Consider the following 19,954-nt stretch of genomic DNA (forward strand, 5'->3'; position numbering starts at 1 on the left):
ACTTTTGTTAAATAAGTTTTGTTCTAACTTTTAAAGTTAAAAAATTCAGTTTTTACCTGTCCAGGATCCACCTGGAGGTCTGCAGTACCTGAACCTGGAGCCCGATTTCAAAATTTTCTTCAAATTAGTTCAATCCATCTATAAAGAGTCCACTTTTGTTAAATAAGTTTTGTTCTAAATTTTAAAGTAAAATATTACTGTTTATCTGTCCAGGATCCACCTGGAGGCCTGCAGTACCTGAACCTGGAGCTCGATTTCAAAATTTTCTTCAGATTAGTTAATACCATCTATAAAGAAGCCACTTTTGTTAAATAAGTTTTGTTTTAACTTTTAAAGTAAAATTTTTTAACTTTTACCTGTCCAGGATCCACTTGGAGGCCTGCAGCACCTGAACCTGGAGCCCGATATCAAAATTTTCTTCAGATTAGTTAATACCATCTATAAAGAAGCCACTTTTGTAAAAATAAGTTTTGTTCTAACTTTTAAAGTAAAAATTTTCAATTTTTACCTGTCCAGGATCCACCTGGAGGCCAACAGTGCCAGAACCTGGAGCCCGATTTCAAAAATTTCTTCAAATTAGATCATACCATCCATAACGTAGCAACTTTTGTTAAAACTTTTCTTCAGATTAGATAATACCATCTATAAAGAAGCCACTTTTGTTAAATAAGTTTTGTTCTAACTTTAAAATTAAAAATTTTCAATTTTTACCTGTCCAGGATCCACCTGGAGGCCTGCAGTACCAGAACCTGGAGCCCGATTTCAAAATTTTTTCAAATTAGTTCATACCATCCATCAAGTACCAACTTTTGTTAAATAAGTTTTGTTCTATCTTGAATTTTTTTTTTACCTGTCCAGAATCCACCTGGTGGCCTGGAGTACCGGAACCTGGAGGCCGAATCCAAAATTTTTTTAAAAATAGGAAAACTACATCCCAAAAGGAAACTTTTTTGCCAAATAACCTATCCATTTTCTTTAAAGACAAAGCCTATAATCACTGTTTACGCAAAAGTGTCAGAACTTCCCCCCCCCCCCCCTGAATTACCTTCTAATTGTATAAAAAGGACGAACGTAATCCTCTAATAATACGGTAGCTGCGCTTCTTTGCAAAACTGAGTACCTGTTCCCTTTTCTCATACAGTGACTTGAACATGTTGGTTTCATGGTCATATCTAAATATTCATTCTATTACAAGTAGTAAGGTTTTAATTAGGGTTGGGCCGGATACTTTTTTGGCCGGGTACCGGATATCCGGCTGATTTCTAAGGCCGGGTAACCGGTTTCGGCCGGATATCTGGCCAACGTTCGATATCCGGCAATTTACCGGATATCCGGCGTCAAAAATCCGCTGGATATCATGTAATTAGATAGTTTCAATATCCAGTATTCTGCCGAATATTGAAATGACCGGATATCCGGTCCAACCCTAGTTTTAATTGTCTGTAGTTTAAGATTTCGATAACTACTGAACCAATTGATATCTCAGTTTTAAGAAAAGCATCATAAATACGTAGGAGTAGTTTAAGGCTATTTCATTTATAGATTTAAGTTTTATATGGTTTTAGGCTATTTTTCTGCTCTTCTCTACCCTTAAAATACAGATACCCTAAATGCTAGTAGTTGTTAAGACATTAAAAATGGTAACTATATTTCCTATGTCAGGCGTGTGACATCAAAAGTAAGATTGATAAGAATGCCAATTAACAGGTATAAAAAACCATGCACAATAAAGATTTCCAGACGAAGATCGTGTAATAAACGGTTGATTGTCAATTTAGTAAGTCTAACTTTATGTTTGAACAGAAAATGAGACTTTGGACAAAACAGATGTTTGGTGGTCATAAAAAATTGCGAAAAAAAAGACGTATTTGATAAATGATAGAAAATCCTTAAATCTTTATAATAAACTAGCGGCTTCGCCCCTAGCCTCTAGGGGCTTTGTCCCAAGAGATGGTAAAAAAAGTGTAAGGTGAAATGTGTAAAAATAAATATTCCACAAAAGAAATCTTCTACAAAGGAATCTACAAAGGACCAAGGATATTTCTTACAAAAAAAAAAAAAAATGGGGGAGATTTTTTTGTTTTTGGGGGGGTTGGGGGTGTCCCACCCCCCAAAAAATTGGCTTAAAACCACCACAGGACCAATAGGTATATACCCTGAAGAGTAGAATCCAATCGGTTCAGTGGTTACCGAGATCTTAAGGGACAGACAGACGGACAGACATCAAGCTACTTTGTATTATAGATATGTCACTTGTAGCATGACCTACAAAACAACGGACCAGGTAAGTTGTAAACTAGAGGCTCTTTGCTAAGGGGTATCTTATAAAAAAATAGCAATCTATCCTAAATAGCAGCTAATATAATTACATTTCTCGTATTCATTCGAATCCGGTGGATAGGAACCGGTTCTCATCCATACGAAAAAACTATGTCTAGCATCGTATTATATCCAGCTTTCTACGAATATAAAAATGTACAATCATAAGATTAAAACCAGTTTTTTTAGCCGGTGCCTTCGGCACCTCAGGGCTAAAAAAACTAGTTTTAATCTCATAATTGTACATTCTATATCCGCGGAAAGCCGTTTATAATACGATGCGAGAAATAACTATTTTCCAATTTCCTTGACGAACGGACAAAATTATTAAAAAAATAACAATTAAAAAAATGTTTCCCTACCTGGCAACCTCCATTTGAGCGCATAGCTTCTCCTCTTCTAGCTCCATCTCCTTCTCAAGAGCCAGCTCTTTCTCGCGTCTAATTAATAGGTGGATATTTAGTAGATCAATAAATAATAAAATACAAAAAATTGGGAGAGTATTCCTGCAGTCCCGAGTAAAAGAGGACTATCCACGAACCAGAGAAAGTGATTCTAAGCATTGACCCATAGTATTCTTTTAGTGAATATACTAGGTTTATGTTTAATATTTGCATTATCGACTAAAAAGTTAGGTTTCACCATGGTTTTATATGAAAAAACTTTGAAATGTAAATAAATTTTTAAAGCAATATCATCAAATTTTTTGCTGAGTTCAAAGGACAAAATAAAATAACACTGCAGAAAAGCATCAAATGTTATATACATTTTTAATCACAATAATATACTTTTGTGTCAAAGCTTTTAAACAACAGTTTGAACTCATCAAAACATTCGATGAAATTGCAAGAACAATGCTTAACATTTCAAAGTTTTTTTTATATAAAACCTTGGTGAAACCTAACTTTTTAGTCGATAAAGCAAATATTAAACATAAACCTAGTATATTTACTAAAAAATACTATGGGTCAATGCTGGAAGATGCTTAGAATCACTTGCTCTAGTTTGTGGATAGTCCTCTTTAAAAAAAAATTGCTAATAAATACATCCATCCGTTTAGTTTGAGGCGGCTCCGGCTCCGCGGAGCCGCCTCTGAAAATAACGGCTCCTCCTCTGGCTCCGACCTAAAATCAAGAAAAATCAACATATTTTTTTGAAAGTCTATTTTTGACTTTTGAAGGTTTTAAAGTTAAATTTTTGACAAAAATGAACTTGAAAAACTTTAAAGGGGCAATTGCACACTACATACAGAGTTACCAAATTAAAGTAATAAAAAATCTCGGATGCAGCTCCGGTAAAATATGGTGGCTCCCGGCTCCTCAACCCAGAATACATCCATCGGATTATCAACCCTGGAATAAGGTACAGCAAACTAGCGATGTAAACCTGAAATAATATTTTGGTGGCAGATAAATAGGTCTTCATTGATTTCCAGGCATAGCTCCCCAAAATTGCTCAAAATCATAGAACATCTACAAGTATTTTTTCGCATTAATTGAGTTCTTGGTTAAAGTTGCTTTAATGGATTTCTTGGATCTTACACCAGATCATCATGTGCTCTAATAAGGTGAAACTTTTAGCTGGCTAAACTAACTATCCCATCCCCTTCTACTGGATGGACGAACTAATCAGGGGAAATAGCAACCTAAATTGACGACAATTTTTCCCTGCCATAATATCGACATATATTCTACGTACATCCATTTCTGTTTTCAACCTATAATTACCTTTACAACATATACCCGCGACCGTGGCTCAACATGTAGCGCATCCACTCGTCGTCGGGAAGGTAATAGGTTCGAATCTCGGTCTGACACCGCGTCATAACTAAAGACGTTAAAAATGGTTCCCACTGCTACCATGTCAGATGCGCGACGTAAATAGTTAGAGTGGGGGGAAAGCCTTGGCCCAAAACAGGCGCAACTCGCTACCATGCACAGTTGGGACTTCTCAGACAAAGGTCGTGCATCTCAGAAAGTTGGTTGTCTGATGGGTGATTGGATGCTTTACACCACAATCATAAGTATTGTATGTATGTTCCAAGGTGCTCGGAGAGAGGTCTAGTACTCGAAGCGACACCTAGCCCCCTAGAGTCTTTACTCTTTTTACCTTTACAACATGCAATGTTAAGTTCAGGTTACCCTTTAAAATCATTCTAAACTCAAGAGAACATGATCCATCCAAGCTTAATGGAAACTGAATAACTTTTAATTTTCTAAGTCCTACTGAACTGAAGGGTATGCTTTGTCTAACAATCTAATGCTAAATGTATATTCTATAAATCATTACCATCATTCAGCTATTCATATCCTTAAATTAACAAAGTATGATATAGGGGCGTCGTAGCTCAGTGGTAACGCACTGAGTTACAGTGATGAGAGTTCGAGTTCTAGTCCCCATATGGCAACTCGAATTTCTCAGTTGAATACATTTACGCAACTTCCCCTGGTTGTGTAAGAAGGGGATTATTGAGTAAGTTTGGATACTTAATAGTCAAGTACATAATATCAGTACTACCCTTATCCCAAGCTCCTCTGCGGAGAGCGTCATTCATTACGGTGACTTAATTTGGGACACCTGCCATACTCGGCGAGGGTGAGGTAATAATGAGAAGGTCCCTTGAGACAGCGGGTCAAGTACTTGTACTTGAGCGTGGACCTTGAGCTGGCCCTGGTGTTAGCATACAAAAGTGTCTCGTCCTACTCCATGACTACTTAGGTCCAAACACTAAGAAACTATGGCTACACACACACACAACAAAGTATGATCATTAGAACCCTAAACCATCAATATTCCAAATATTCGACACTTGTTCAATTCTCTTAAAAGAAAATTAAATTATCATCTATAAATCCGCCAAAAGTTCACAAAACTATAACTTTACCACACCTAACATGAAAATCCTAAAAAATGTTTAATATATTCCATGTTTCACTGAGGGCACACAATCATCAAGGCTCTTAGTCTTCGCTCCTTATTTTCAGATATGGTTTAATATTGCCTCAGATTTCTATACATATAATTCAGACCACTGAAAATGTTGGATCAGCAGGGCTTTAGCTGAAGCCTATAAATTGACACTAGCCTCCACCTATCCCCCTATTTTTATTAAAATTTCTAAATAATATTCTAACCCTGCAAACCTTTCCTTCCTCTTACATAACCTGGATTTAAGCTATTAGATTAGGTTATTTGGATCAAAATCCATAAAAAATGTTGTTTACTAGATTTTAACATGAAATACTGTTATGTTAAAAGCAAAATAATTTAGTGAAATTAAATTGTAGGTTGCCTTAAATGCTACACACACCCCTCCTCAACCAAACTGGAAAACTGGACAGGGGCTATTATTAGTTGTACAACCCCATGGTGTTTAAGTTGCCTCAAGGAGGCAACTAGATAGGGTTGGGTTTAAACATCAAAGTGTCTCCCAGGACAGATATGGTGGTCAAGACTAGACTTTACTTCCAGCGCAGGGGCCTGACTGTTGGGAAACCCAGATAAAAGTCCAACAAGGAGCTGACCCTGCTGATCAACAACAGCCAGGATCAGCAGAGGGTATCAAGAGGGGTATCCATTGCCCAAGCCCAATATACAAATTACTGTCATCATGCTGTAATTCCATGTTGGATAGTTTCGGGAATGGGTTCAAATCCCCACTTGTGTTAACACAATAAGGCACTTTCTGTTAGGAACTTCAGGCAGTCAGTTTGGTCAGAGGAGCAAAGCTACTCTATTTTGGGGCTGTCCCATTACAATAACACTAAAATATTTAGAGAAGAGTGAAGTTTGTATCTGGTTATTTAGTGTAATTTGACTAAAATCTTAAAATAGCCATATCTGGCAAGAAGGAACGGCTAGGATTTTGTTCTCAACTGACTCTTAACTACCACTAGGTCCTATTTGAATGCCCAATTGTCCGAATGTTTGGGACATTTTTTTAATATTAAGTTTGGTTGAGGAGGGGTGTGTACAGTGAAGATTTCTCCAATAGGCTTCTAACCAAAGAAACAAACTAGATATCCAAATTGCCTTCAACTTAGGACTCCCTACTAACTCCAGTCAAAACATAAAATTCCTATCTTGTAGAAAAAGTTACAAAGCTGTACCAAGTTTCAAGAAAACCTAAAAGATGATTAATTGTAAATATCATACCATTTTTCCAATTTGCCTCTAATATTAGACACAAACCAGTTTCCTGAATGCCTTCAATACAAGACTCCCTGCTACATTCGGTCGAAACGTATAAAAATTTCTATCATGTAAATAAAGTCACAGTTCCAAAAAAACCTAAAAGATTATTGATCTTAGTAATTACCTTAATTCAGTGAGCTGCTTGTACTTGTCACAGAAATTGAAATCAAAAGTTCCAGGTTTGATGAATCTTGGTCCAATGTCTCTCTCAGAAATGTAACTTTCATCCTTTGCAATTGTTCTCTCTGATCTTCCCTCCTCTAAATCTGCTTCCTAAATAATGCCACCCTTTGCTAAACTGTTCCTCAAAAATACTCTTAAATATTTAAGTCCCATTTATGGATATGACAGTTCTTATTCTTGCTCAGAAACATATGAGATGGTTGACACCTAAAGTAAGTCTGACACCTACACTAATAAGAAAATTATTGAAATGGCACTCAGATATAATTATAGTCCCATTTAGACCTAATACAATTTTCATTACTGCCTTTACTATATATCTACTGTGTTTCTGTTTATAAACTTGTAATAATACAAAAGTATAGGTATTTATTAGATCCTCATAGACCCAATTACAGATTCACTTTAGAGCCCAACCTGTTAGATCAAATTAAACTATTCACAAGCTGAAGAACTGCCTTCTTACAGTCCAAGTTCATGTACCCCAAAAAAACAAATAGTTCTATACTTTACCTCATATGGTTCCACAATGACCGGAATGATGGAAGCAGTCAGGACAAATGGATATTCGTTGCAGACAGCAATTGCCTCCTTAGCAAAGTTCTGTGTTGAGAAGACCACTATACCCTCACAAAGCTTGTTGCCAGAATACTTGTTGTCATTAGGAATAACCTTAGCAGTCTCAACCAGGCCAAAGATGGAGAATGCCTTATACAGTAGTTCATTGGTCACACACGGGTTCAGATTTTTTACCTACAGGGCCAATCATATATTTATTGAAGGGCAAATTATCTTATACCACTTTGTTTAGACTTTTCAAAGTAGAGGTCAATAAATCTTTCAATTAACTGTAATAGTTACAATCTATAGATCCTGTGATATTCAAGTAACCTTAATATCTTTATTATCATAAAAAGTTAGTTTTAGATAATTTAACTAACAAGCACAGTGATGCTGACCCAGCCCCATTTTCTACGGTGTCATTTTGAGGCCATACCCATAGGCTTCTCATTATCATAACTCTGATAAATACTCCTCTCTAAAGAAGAAACTGTTAAAACATGAGGAATTCTACTAGAGGAATTTGATAATATCTAAAGGATTCAGAAACACTGCTTCTAAATAGTAGCAATAATATTATTAGGCGTTTTAACAGAACAGCATTTTAATTCATAAGTCTACTGAACATAACATAATATGTTCAGCATTGAGGGGTTAACTGGAAGATACTGGAAAGGGTAGAAAACAAACCACACATAAGAACTCATTTTTTCAAGATTTTGGTACAAAACTAAGTTCTACGCTTCTTAATAGTTACAGGATATATGTTGGCACCAAATCATAATAATAACTAATAATACAATTCTCCTTTACAGCTTCTTACAGGTCCAGAGAAATTTCATAACGGTTTACAAAACTAAAATTGAGAGTGGAATATCCATTTAATCCCATATTCTTCCCTCCAATGCCCGACCTCTGAAGGTTTAGCTATTAAAACATTAGAAAAATACAATCCACTAGGTTTCCTGAAACAAACTTAGATTTTTCAGATCTTACTCTTACATTTCATCATTGCAATACATCATTAGAACACTAAAGACACCTACCCCCTGGTTGTGTTTAAAAGGAGATAGTAGGGTACTACTACTTTAAATGCTTAATTACTGAGTTAATGAAATCTGCAAATCTTCAAGTTTAAACTTTACAAGGGTAAGGTTTTAAGGTTCTGGAAACATATGGTTACATGATAAATGTTCAGGATTTATGGTTTCCTTTGGGGTCATGAGCAAGTGGAAGACTTTACAGATCAGATAATGATGAGCAGTGCACTGAGATAAAGATCTTCCATGACATCCTGCACACATTGAGCTCTTGTGTTTGTCAAACTAAGGTGTCTTACTCTAAGCGTATAAATACTCCTCAAGAATATGTCTTATTGACCATAAACAACTAAAATAACAACTCCAATCAACAGTTTAAACTCAATTCACATATTGTCTCATCCAGGACAACATTTCTCTGATATTCATTCACAGAATCACAATTAAAACTCAGATTTCTTAGAATCCAAACTGTTCTATTTAGAAACTAATAATATATTCCTCTTCAAGAAATTAAGCATTTAGTTCTTGGTTGTTTCAAGATAAAAATTAGGGTTGGCAATCCGTATCTGGATCCGCCCAATTTTGGATTCCAAATCCGTTTTTTAATAGCGGATTCCAGATTCTTATTTGGTAGGCTAAAATTAGCATTGAGTATTTTCTTTCAACTCCCTCTTTTTTAAGGCAAAGATCACCTCCCCCCCCCCCACACCACCATCCCCCCCACACCCCATCTCTTCCCACATAAACCACGAAGTTGAGAGATCAGCTAGTAATGCAGAGCTCTCATTGTCCAGCCAACAATCATGTGATGAGCTGTTGAACCCAAGAGCTCAGATTGGACAGCCAACGATCACATGATGAGCTTGTAATCCACTCAACGTCAACTAAGCCCTCTAATTGGCTGTACAGTGGTCACATAACATCAAAATATACACAGTTCCGTAGAGAATACCAAGCACATTAATATTTAGGACATATGTAGCACTTAAATTTTGTTCTACATAAAAATTTTTAATAATTACTATCTAATGTGATGTAAATGTTTTAGTTATGCTGGAAGTCAACACTTATTTTCATTTCACAGCTTTTCATGCTTCATTTATTATTTTAAAAAAGCCTTTTAAAATACTGCTAGAATCCAGAATTCGAATCCGCCAAAAATAAGAATCCAGAATCCGCAAGGAATCTGCCACTTTTTTTGACAGATTCTTTTAAGAATCCGAATCCGGCCCAAAAATTCGATGGATTGCCATCACTAATAAAAATACAAAAAAAATTCATATAAATAACTCCATTGTGAAAATCTTCAATCAAATAAACTCTGACTTTAAACAAATATATGCCTTGATTGCATTCATTGAAGCAGAAAATGAAATCCTTAAAAATCTTCCATCGTTTATCTCTCTTCCATCTGAAAATAAATTAGTAAATAAGGTTAAGTAACTGATTTCTAGAGATCTTGTTGATTTTCTCTTCGTGTCACCCAGAAATATCTTTAGTTATCACTCTAGGTATTCTTTTGCCAATTTATAAATTCAATAGTTACCTGCTTATCTGAAATTTAAAAGCTGTTTTTTTGTAATATTAGCTGTAATAATATAATGCTATAATTAACCGATACTCAAACCTTTAAACCAAAATCCATTTATTTACATTTCTAGGCCCAATCTCTATCAACTATTGTTATAAAATCTAATATCTACATTTCTTCTGAATGATACACTCTGAGTCTATAGTAATCTTTTCAGTTCATACTAAAAGCTTTAAGAATATTGTTATTATTCTAGCCCTGAAGATGAACACCTAACTTGGTTGTGTTCATCCAATTTCCCATTGCTATATTGTCCCCTAATTATTACATTGCCCTGACATCATAAGGAATGTTAGGTTTTCTTAATCATGCCATTATGTAGAATAACACTCTTACATGTAAATGAGAAGCATGGACAAGGGAAAGCATATTTCATTTACCTACCTCCACATATCATACATTACAACCATTATGAGCAATACAGAGAAGGTGCCTGTTATTGTTTTTGACAAATAACAAATAAATATGAAGTCTTCAATTCAAACTTTCCTCTACATCAGCACAAGGCGTTTATCACTACACCATGTGACACTCAATCATGGTATAATTAAAAGTTAATTATTCACTTTCCCTATTCCCTGATCCAATCATCCTTTGATAATTTTATACATTCTAAACCACCATTTCTCCTTTACTCTTCTTTGAAAGGAAAGAAAGGTTAACGGATCTTGAAGGTTATAGTTTGGTTGGCATAGCTTTAAAGTAAAAAGGGGTAGTTTCACGAAATGCATTTGAACTTAATTTAGTGAACCGCACATTTTTTGCTAGTTAATGGGTTAAACTACATTTATATGGCATATATTTGAAAGAATTTCAATATTCTACCACGTAGTTTTGAAAATATCAAGACTTGAAAATCGTCTTTTTGTGATATATGCAATTTAAAAAGACAATTTTCAAGTCTTGATATTTTTAAAAAACTATGTGGTAGAAAATTTAAATTCTTTCAAATATATGCCATATAAATGTAGTTTAACCAATTAACCAGGATAAAATATGCGGTTTACTGAATTAGGTTCAAATGCCTTTCGTGAACTACCCCTTTATAGGATATTTGTTTTATTTATCCCTAAACATTAGGTATAAGAATGAATATCAGAGATGTAAAATAAAAACTGTTTCAGAATAATCCACCAATTAAATCATCATCAACATAATTCTTTTGGAGCTCAGATTCATTAAGAGATTCCAACATGAGTCAGACTTCAACTTTTTTTACCCTTTTGGTGCTCCTCAACAAATTATTAAAAATATAACTCTTGATTAAATCTTGCTTACCTTCATGGATCTTAAACTTTTCAGCATTAACTTTGTAATCAAATTTGACAAAGGCAAATCTTTTTTCTTTGTTCACAAATATGTCATCAACTTCTCCATAGGGCTGAAATAAAATAAATATAATTCATTAATTTGAAGTCTATTAGTTAATTTCAGATGCTCTAAGCAAAATGATAATTTTAAGTAAAAAGTCCAAGATACACCTGCAAATACTTTTTGGTTTTTCCTTTTCAAACATGTTACTACCTAGTCATTTTTATGTCAACTAACTTGTAACTTGATAAACAGATATCCATTAATGAAATTTGTAATTGAGAACAATTTGCCAGAGATCTGAAGGGATGAGACAATGGCCGATAAATTGATGTACATCCCCATTTTCGTATACTAAGATCTCATAAAAGTTTTTGATTCAAGACTTCAAAAAGGATTAGAACCTTAAAATAAGTGAAAAACTGAAGAAACTACCAATACCGAAGAAATCTGTTCTACAACTTTAAAGGATCCTGGTAAAATATTGGTAATATCCGCTAAATTAGAACCGGTTTTTAGCCATAGCATCGTATTAGAGACAATTATCCACGAATAATAAAATAAAATTCATAAAATTAATATTAGGTTTTGTTAGCCCCAAGGAACCGAAGGCCGGGTTGACAAAACTGTTTTTTATCCGCGGAAAGATGTCTATGATACTATGCAATAAATAACTAATAACATCTTTAATCAAGCCTCAAGCCAAGTTTGGGTGGGAAATTGTTACCTTGCACAAGTCTTTAATATCTTGTTCTGTAGTAGAATTGTTGAGGTTACCAAGCCAGAGCTTATTACTGGCACCAAACTTCTTCTCAGTTACATCTGACAAAAGACAAAGATGACAACATACATAAATGCGAAGCACAAAAAAATCATAAAATGTACAATCAAAGTGAGTTATGGAGCAAATAATCAGTTCTACAAACAAGGTGAAAAAGAGAGATAATATTAAAAAAAACAAGAAAATCACTAAACTTTAAAAAATAATGTTTACATCTTTTGGAGCATGACCGACAGAAAAACGGACAAAACCTAAATAAGATGTTAACAGAATCTTCACAAGGTAAAAATTTCAATTATCTTGACTGACTGGTTGACGGACAGATGAAGTGAATTAAAGAGTAGCTTTGCTACTAAAAAAGACAAAGATGACAACATACATAAATGCTCAACAAACCAAATGATCAGAAAAACGCAAATCCGAAGCATTTGATATTCAACATTACGTAGAAGTTAAAACAAAAATGGAAGTAAGTTGTGCTAAAATTCCGTAAAAGTGTGAGTTTTAAGGCTTCAAAACAGTAGTAGAACGATAAAATTAATGTTAACTTAAAAAAATTGTCTATAGTTCTTTTCGATAAGGAATAAACAATAGGTACACATATTTAGTGAATATTATCGTTCTACTGCTGTTTTTAAGCCTTAAAACTCACACTTTTACGGAATTTTAGCACAACCTACCTCCCCCTTTTTATAGAAATCTTACCAAAATTACTTAAATACTGAAGGCTTATTAAGGATATTTAAGATTTTAGAGATGTCGTCTCATTTATATTACATGACCTAATGGTCATAGGAATCCATATTCCAAAAATCAAATGAATGAGATTATTATATATTACATAAATATTGTTTGTAAAAACTAGGTAAAAAGTTAAAATAATCATATTTAAAATGTAATGCCTTACAGTTGATAGTTATAATGTTGCTACTCTTTCTAAATTGTACGTAGCTGTTAGAGGAACTAATATAGGTACTAGCTATAATAAGATTAATTTTAACCAGAAGTAACGCAGCAACAACAAGCTAAACTATTCATACCTAATGGTTGAAGATTCCTGGACGGGCCCATAATTTCCATAATTTTCTTCTCATACTTCTTGTTAGGTCCGCCCCATGCCGAGTCTAGCCCGAACGAGGTCTGCCCGAAGCCAGAGCTGACAGACTTGAATCCACCGCCGCCTAATACAAAAAACAAGGATGACAACATCAATAAATAAGTGGCGAAGCACAAAAAAAACACGTGGATGCGAATACAGACAAGGATATTTAAAGAGCAATTGTTAATCCTATTAAATATTTATTGGAGAATAAAATCACGAAATCCTTCTTTAGTATTTTTTTTTATATTTTTAGTACTAAGACAGACAGATTGACGGTAAAAAAAATATATAAACTGGAGGATCATTTGTAAAGGGAATCTTACAAAAATTAGTCATCTATCTTGAATACCAGTTGTGAAAATCACATCTCTTCCATTGCGTTATGAACGGACAGACAATCGAACTAATGTATCCTATTTTGTTAAGTTGTAAGCACTTTTTGTGTGTAGCTTAAGATTTCAATATCTACTGAGTTTTCCCTTTTAGGGCATCCCACAGAACCCGAGACGGTTTTAAGCCATTTTTCTGCACTTCCCTACCCCTTCGATAGTAAACCCATTAGATATTGAGGGCGCAGCCGCTAGTATATAATATGGGAACAATAATAATGAATAATACCTCTAGGACCACTAGAAGACAAGGATGCACCACCACCACCCCCCTGAAAGGCCCCAGCACCCCCCTGGAATGCCCCAGCACCACCTGATGAGGAGGGACCACTCCCATCGTCATCAAATCTTGACCTGGAAATAATGTTTATCCATAAGTAGCGTATTAACTCCTTCCCTTAATTTGAACTAAAGGGGGGGGGGGGGGGGGGCGAAAGTGACACTTTTTGAAACCAAAACTAAAAGTCAAAGGAACTCAACTAAAAAAAGTTACAGGTCTGACATTTTGCATGGCAGTTTCTTTATAGGGGTACAATATGGAACTGTGAAGAAACAGCGTCGCAACCGCCGAAAACCGCCGTTTCCGTTTTTTTGCCTTTTCTCGGCGGTTATCGGCGGTTGCGACGCTGTTTCTTCACAGTTCCATATTGTACCCCTTAAAAGCAACTGCCATGCAAAATCTCAGACCTGTAACTCTTTTTTAGTTGAGTTCCTTTGTTGACTTTTAGTTTTGGTTTCAAAAAGTGTCACTTTCACCCCCCCCCCTTTTTAAAATAAATGGGGCAGAAACTAGATTCTACATTCTTACATAAAAGTAACAGAATGTGTGTCTGTCTGTGTTTTTACCAAAAAGATCTCGCTATAAGCAAAACCTATATTGCTCTGATTTGCAATGAAGTTCGTTATTTTTATTTTTGGGAAGGATTCTAAAGAATAGCTGACCCAGTGAAAAAAAATACCACAAGATGCACATAGAAACCTCTAGTGGTGTAGTCGCTAGCATGATCTCAGCCCATAACAGAGTTTCAGCTCTAAAATTCGGCACAGCAGTTGCTTTTGTGAAGAACACTATGGAACTGAAGAAACGGCGGCGGAACCACCGCTTCCGCCGAAAACCGTCGTTTCCCGCCTAATTTTGTTTTGCCTTTTTTTCGACAAATTTAACAGTTCTCCATCATCTAAGATAAATTTTTTTTTCATAAAAATTTCCCTCATATTTTCACTTGACATATTTTTTTGTCAGGTGAATTATAAGGGAAATTTAAAAAAACAATTTTCTCAGATGATTGAAAATTGTCTATTATGGCGAGAAAAGGCAAAAAACGATTTCGGCGAAAACGGCGGTTTTCGGCGGGAGCGGCGTTTCCGCCGCCGTTTCTTCACAGTTCCACATTGTTCTCCACAAAAGCAATTGCTGTGCTGAATTTTATAGCTACAACTCTTTTATGGGCTGAGATCATGCGCATTTTACTTTTGGTTTCAAAAAGTGGCACATCTGCCTCCCCCCTTTCATCTAAAAGTAGCGCTTTTAGAAAATCTGAAGATATTTAAGATAAGAAGACACCTTTAACAGAAAAAATAATACAGAACAAATCTTGTATTGTGATTGGTTCATAAAGGGGGGGGGGGGGGGGGGGGGTTTTAATGCAACCATCTCGTAATCAATGTATAAATGGCACTTAGAATTCGAATTTCGATCTCAAATTTTGCATGAGTAATCCTTGGTAGGTCTATTTTCCCTAAATCGAACAAAAAGTTGGAAAAGTAACGGCTGGCAGCTGGCGGCTCAGCCGTTTAGCCGTTTTTTGCCTATTTTCAGGGCAAATTCATCATTAATTACGTAGGAATCAACTTTTAAAAGCAGATTTTTGGTTTAATTCATGTTAAATGATAGCAATAACCATTTTTTAAATTTCTAGTACCAGCTGCTAAACGGCTAGAACCGGCTGAAAACGGCTGGGAGCTGCCAAGAGTATGAAGAGTTGATAGGGCATGTGACATGTCTAGGGGTAGGTTTTTATGGTTGCTGAGCTCAAAAATGCTACCAAAAATGGTGGCAGCCCATCCATATGGCAGCTGGGTAACAGCTGCAGCTCAGCTGGTAGCGGCCAAGAGTAGAATGAGTAGATAGGGCTTGTAACGTGTCTAATGGTAGGTTTTTATGGGTGCTGAGCTCAAAAATACTACCAAAAATAGTGGCAGCTCAATCATATGGCAGCTGGGTAACCGCCGCTGCTGAGCTGGGAGCTGCCAAGAGTTGAATGTGTAGATAGGGCTTGTGACGTGTCTAGGGGTAGGTTTTTAGGGGTGTTAAGCTCAAAAATAATACCAAAAATAGTGGCAGCCCATCCATATGGCAGCTGGGTAACAGCTGCAGCTCAGCTGGGAGCGGACAAGATTAGAATGAGTAGATAGGGCTTGTGACGTGTCAGGTGGTAGGTTTTTATGGGTGCTAAACTCAAAAATGCTACCAAAAGTAGTGGCAGCCCATCCATATGGCAGCTGGGTAACAGCTGCAGCTCAGCTGGGAGCGGACAAGATTAGAATGAGTAGATAGTGCTTGTGACGTGTCAAGGGGTAGGTTTTTATGGGTGCTGAGCTCAATACTACTACCAAAAATAGTGGCCGCCCATCCATATGGCAGCTGGGTAATGGCCGCAGCTCACCTTGGAGCGGCCAAGAGTAGAATAAGTAGATAGGACTTGTGACGTGTCTAGGGGTAGGTTTTCGGAGTGCTGAGCTCAAAAATACTACCAAAAATAGTGGCCGCCCATCCATATGGCAGCTGGGTAACAGCTGCAGCTCAGCTGGGAGCGGCCAAAAGTAGATTAGTAGATAGGGCTTCTGATGTGTCTAGGGGTAGGTTTTAATGGACGCTGAGCACAAAAATTAGTGCCGTCCCTTCTATATGGCAGCTGGGTAATGGCCACAGCTCAGCTGTTTTTTGAGGCTTAAAAAATTAATTATTTCAGTGGAATTAAACTTCTCCCTATTAACATTTAACCTTTTTTTCATGGATATATTACTAATAACTCTTTTTAATTACTAGATTTCACTGTTTCAAGAGCTGAAAACTACCAAAAAACGGCTGAGAAAAGCTAACAATAGCCAAAAGTACATAGCATGTGACGTGTCTAGGGGTAGGTTTTTATGGGTGTTGAGCTCTAAAATACTACCAATAAAAGTTTGGGCCTGTCTATATGGCAGCTGGGTAACAGCTACAGCTGAGCAGCAGCCCTTACCATGCTGCCATTTGGATGGGCTTTTCTATTTTTGGGAGTATTAATGAGCTTGGCACCTATAAAAACTTACACCTCTTTGACACATCACAAGCTATGTCTTTACTTGTTTACTTTTATCTGTTGGTAACTGTTCTCAGCCAATTTCAGCCGTTTTACAACTAAATCAATACATTGATAAGGTGTTGTTATTAATAATATAAAATGACAATAATGTATTTATACTGAAATATTCAATATTTGGTTATCCTTCAATAGTCCCAATAGTCAATGAGTCTTAAATAACGGCTGACTGCTAAGCTTAGCTGTTACCCAGCTGCAATATGGATGGGCGGCCACTTTTTTTAGTAGTATTTTTGAGCTCAGCACCCATGAAAACCTACCCCTAAACACGTCACAAGCCCTATGAACTCATTCTACTCTTGGCCACTACCAGCTGAGCTGTAGCTTTTACCCAGCTGCCATGTGAATTGGCCGCCACTATTTTTGATAGCATTTTTGAGCTCAGCACCCATAAAAACCTACCCCTAGACATGTCACAAGCCCTTTCTACCCATTCTACTCTTGGCCGCTACCAGCTGAGCTGCAGCTGTTACCTAGCTGCCATATTGATAGGCGGCCACTATTTTTGGTAGTATTTTTGAGCTCAGCACCCAATAAAACCTATCCCTAGACACCTCACAGGCGCTATGTACTCATTCTACTCTTGGCCGCTCCCAGCTGAGCTGTAGCTTTTACCCAGCTGCCATGTGGATGGGCCGCCACTATTTTTAATAGTATTTATGAGCTCAGCACCCCTAAAAACCTACCCCTAGACACGTCAAAAGCCCTATCTACTCATTCTACACTTGGCTGCTCCCAGCTGAGCAGCGGCCGTTACCCAGCTGCCATATGGATGAGCTGCCACTATTTTTGATAGCATTTTTGAGCTCAGCACCAATAAAAACCTACCCCTAGACATGTCACAAGCCCTATCTACCCATTCTACTCTTGGCCGCTACCAGCTGAGCTGCAGCTGTTACCCAGCTGCCATATTGATGAGCTGCCACTATTTTTGGTAGCATTTTTGAGCTCAGCAACCATAAAAACCTACCCCTAGACATGTCACAAGCCCTATCTACACATTCAACTCTTGGCAGCTCCCAGCTCAGCAGCGGCCGTTACCCAGCTGCCATATGATTGAGCTGCCATTATTTTTGGTAGTATTTTTGAGCTCAGCAACCATAAAAACCTACCCCTAGACATGTCACATGCCCTATCAACTATTCATACTCTAGGCAGCTCCCAGCCGTTTTCAGCCGGTTCTAGCCGTTTAGCAGCTGGTACAAGAAATTTTAAAAATGGTTATTGCTATCATTTAACATGAATTAAACCAAAAATATGTTTTATAAAGTTGATTCCTACGTAATTAATGATGAATTTGCCCTGAAATTAGGCAAAAAACGGCTAAACGGCTGAGCCGCCAGCTGCCAGCTGTTACTTTTCCAACTTTTTGTTCGATTTAGGGAAAATAGACCTACCAAGGATTACTCATGCAAAATTTGAGGTCGAAATTCGAATTCTAAGTGCCATTTATACATTGATTACGAGATGGTTGCATTAAAAACCCCCCCCTTACGTTCGTTTAGACGTACAGACATGAGCTCAAGCAATTATAGAGTAGCTATGCTACTAGGATATGTGTTTACCTTTTTCTCTGGCTGACATCACCCCCGCCATTATTATGTCTGCCTCCTCCCCCCCGCCCAAATGTTCCACGGGCATCCTCACCCCTTATCCTGAAAAAAAAGTTTTTATTAGGAAGGGAGGGGAAAATTGGGCTGTTAATCACACCAGTCCCCAAAGTTTTATTATAACGTTTTCTTATTCATTTGGCTAAACAACTTTGAGGACTCTTATTCAATTTTGACGGTTGGTTCATTAAGTTTCCAAACGTTTCAACCACTTATTGTAATCTACAGAAGGGGCAAATTTGTGTATCATTATTGGGCCTTAGTACATCAATTTATCGACCATTGTCTTATCCCTCCCTGAATTTATATGGCAACTTGTGCCATTTTAAAATCAACAATAGTTATATTTTTCATCGTATTATAGACATCTTTCCGCGGATATAAAAAGGAAAATTTAAGATTAACCCACTCTAAAGTGTCAAATATAGTCACGTTGTTTTATACATATAAAATCATTTTTTGCAACAAAATTGTTTACTTGTGATAATAATTTGATACAAAATATGCAAAATAATTAAAGGAAGAAGTAGGTTGCGCTAAAAATCCGTAAAGGTTGTGAGTTTTAAGTTAAAAACAGTGGTAGAACGATAAAAATTCAAGTTAACTTTTAAAATAAATTTTTTTGTCTATAGTTCTTTTTAATAAGAAATACACATATTTAGTGAATATTATCGTTCTACTACTATTTTTAAGCCTTAAAACTCACACCTTTATGGGTTTTTAGCGCAACCTACTCCTCCCTTTATATTAACAATACTAATCGCTTAGTGGGGCAAAATTGTTTTCGTGAAAAATCCATCAAACTCACATTAAAAATCTACAAAAATTAAACAAAATGATAGGAGGGTTATGAACATAAGATTTTATTTAATTTTTGTAGATTTTTTTATGTGATTTTGGAGGATTTTTCACGAAAACAATTTTGCCCCACTAAGCTATTAGTGGGGCAAATTTTTTTAAGAATCCACCCCTGTTGTTCAATATGACATAATTTTGAAAATACAAGTTTTATTAACAAAATTAACTATAGCAGACAAACAACCAATAAAACTACTGCAAGCTATTTTCTCGTATTCATTCGAATCCGGTGGATAGGAACCGGTTCTCATCCATACGAAAAAACTATGTCTAGCATCGTATTATATCCACCTTTCTACGAATATAAAAATGTACAATCATAAGATTAAAACCAGTTTTTTTTAGGCCGTGCCTTCGGCACCACGGGGCTAAAAAACTGGTTTTAATCTCATAATTGGACATTCTATATCCGCAGAAAGCTGTTTATAATACGATGCGAGAAATAACTATTCTTTTAATGAAAATTGCAGATTTCAAAATGATGCAAAACCGCACTCAAATTAATTTCTACTCGAATCGAATCGAATCATAGACAACTTAACGCGATTATCAAATTGAAAATTTAAACTCAAGGGGCCGAAGGCTTAGGTAAACAAAACTGGTTTTAATCTTATGATTTTTACTTCAATATTCGTGGAAAATTGTCTGTA

At 36.2% G+C, this 19,954-nt stretch overlaps 1 protein-coding gene and 1 long non-coding RNA gene across 2 annotated transcripts in view; one reads left to right on the top strand and one right to left on the bottom strand.

The window, feature by feature from the left end:
• Positions 1 to 19,954, top strand: part of LOC145332665 (uncharacterized) — a 140,436-nt gene that overhangs the window by 76,700 nt on the left and 43,782 nt on the right. The window lies entirely within an intron of this gene.
• LOC145332650 (uncharacterized) overlaps positions 1 to 19,954 on the bottom strand; it is a 41,318-nt gene that overhangs the window by 13,941 nt on the left and 7,423 nt on the right. The window contains exons 3-12 of the mRNA XM_080177657.1: positions 18,402 to 18,491; positions 13,704 to 13,828; positions 13,024 to 13,164; positions 11,930 to 12,024; positions 11,170 to 11,272; positions 9,644 to 9,711; positions 7,210 to 7,449; positions 6,638 to 6,786; positions 2,682 to 2,759; positions 1,121 to 1,172 (exon numbers count right to left, since the gene is read on the bottom strand). Coding sequence (XP_080033783.1) covers positions 1,121 to 1,172; positions 2,682 to 2,759; positions 6,638 to 6,786; positions 7,210 to 7,449; positions 9,644 to 9,711; positions 11,170 to 11,272; positions 11,930 to 12,024; positions 13,024 to 13,164; positions 13,704 to 13,828; positions 18,402 to 18,491 — 1,141 coding nt within the window. The remainder of the gene's footprint in view (positions 1 to 1,120; positions 1,173 to 2,681; positions 2,760 to 6,637; positions 6,787 to 7,209; positions 7,450 to 9,643; positions 9,712 to 11,169; positions 11,273 to 11,929; positions 12,025 to 13,023; positions 13,165 to 13,703; positions 13,829 to 18,401; positions 18,492 to 19,954) is intronic.

The sequence above is a fragment of the Acartia tonsa genome, chromosome 11 (assembly GCF_053477335.1).
Source record: "Acartia tonsa isolate MP-2025a chromosome 11, ASM5347733v1, whole genome shotgun sequence".
Taxonomy (NCBI): domain Eukaryota; kingdom Metazoa; phylum Arthropoda; class Copepoda; order Calanoida; family Acartiidae; genus Acartia; species Acartia tonsa.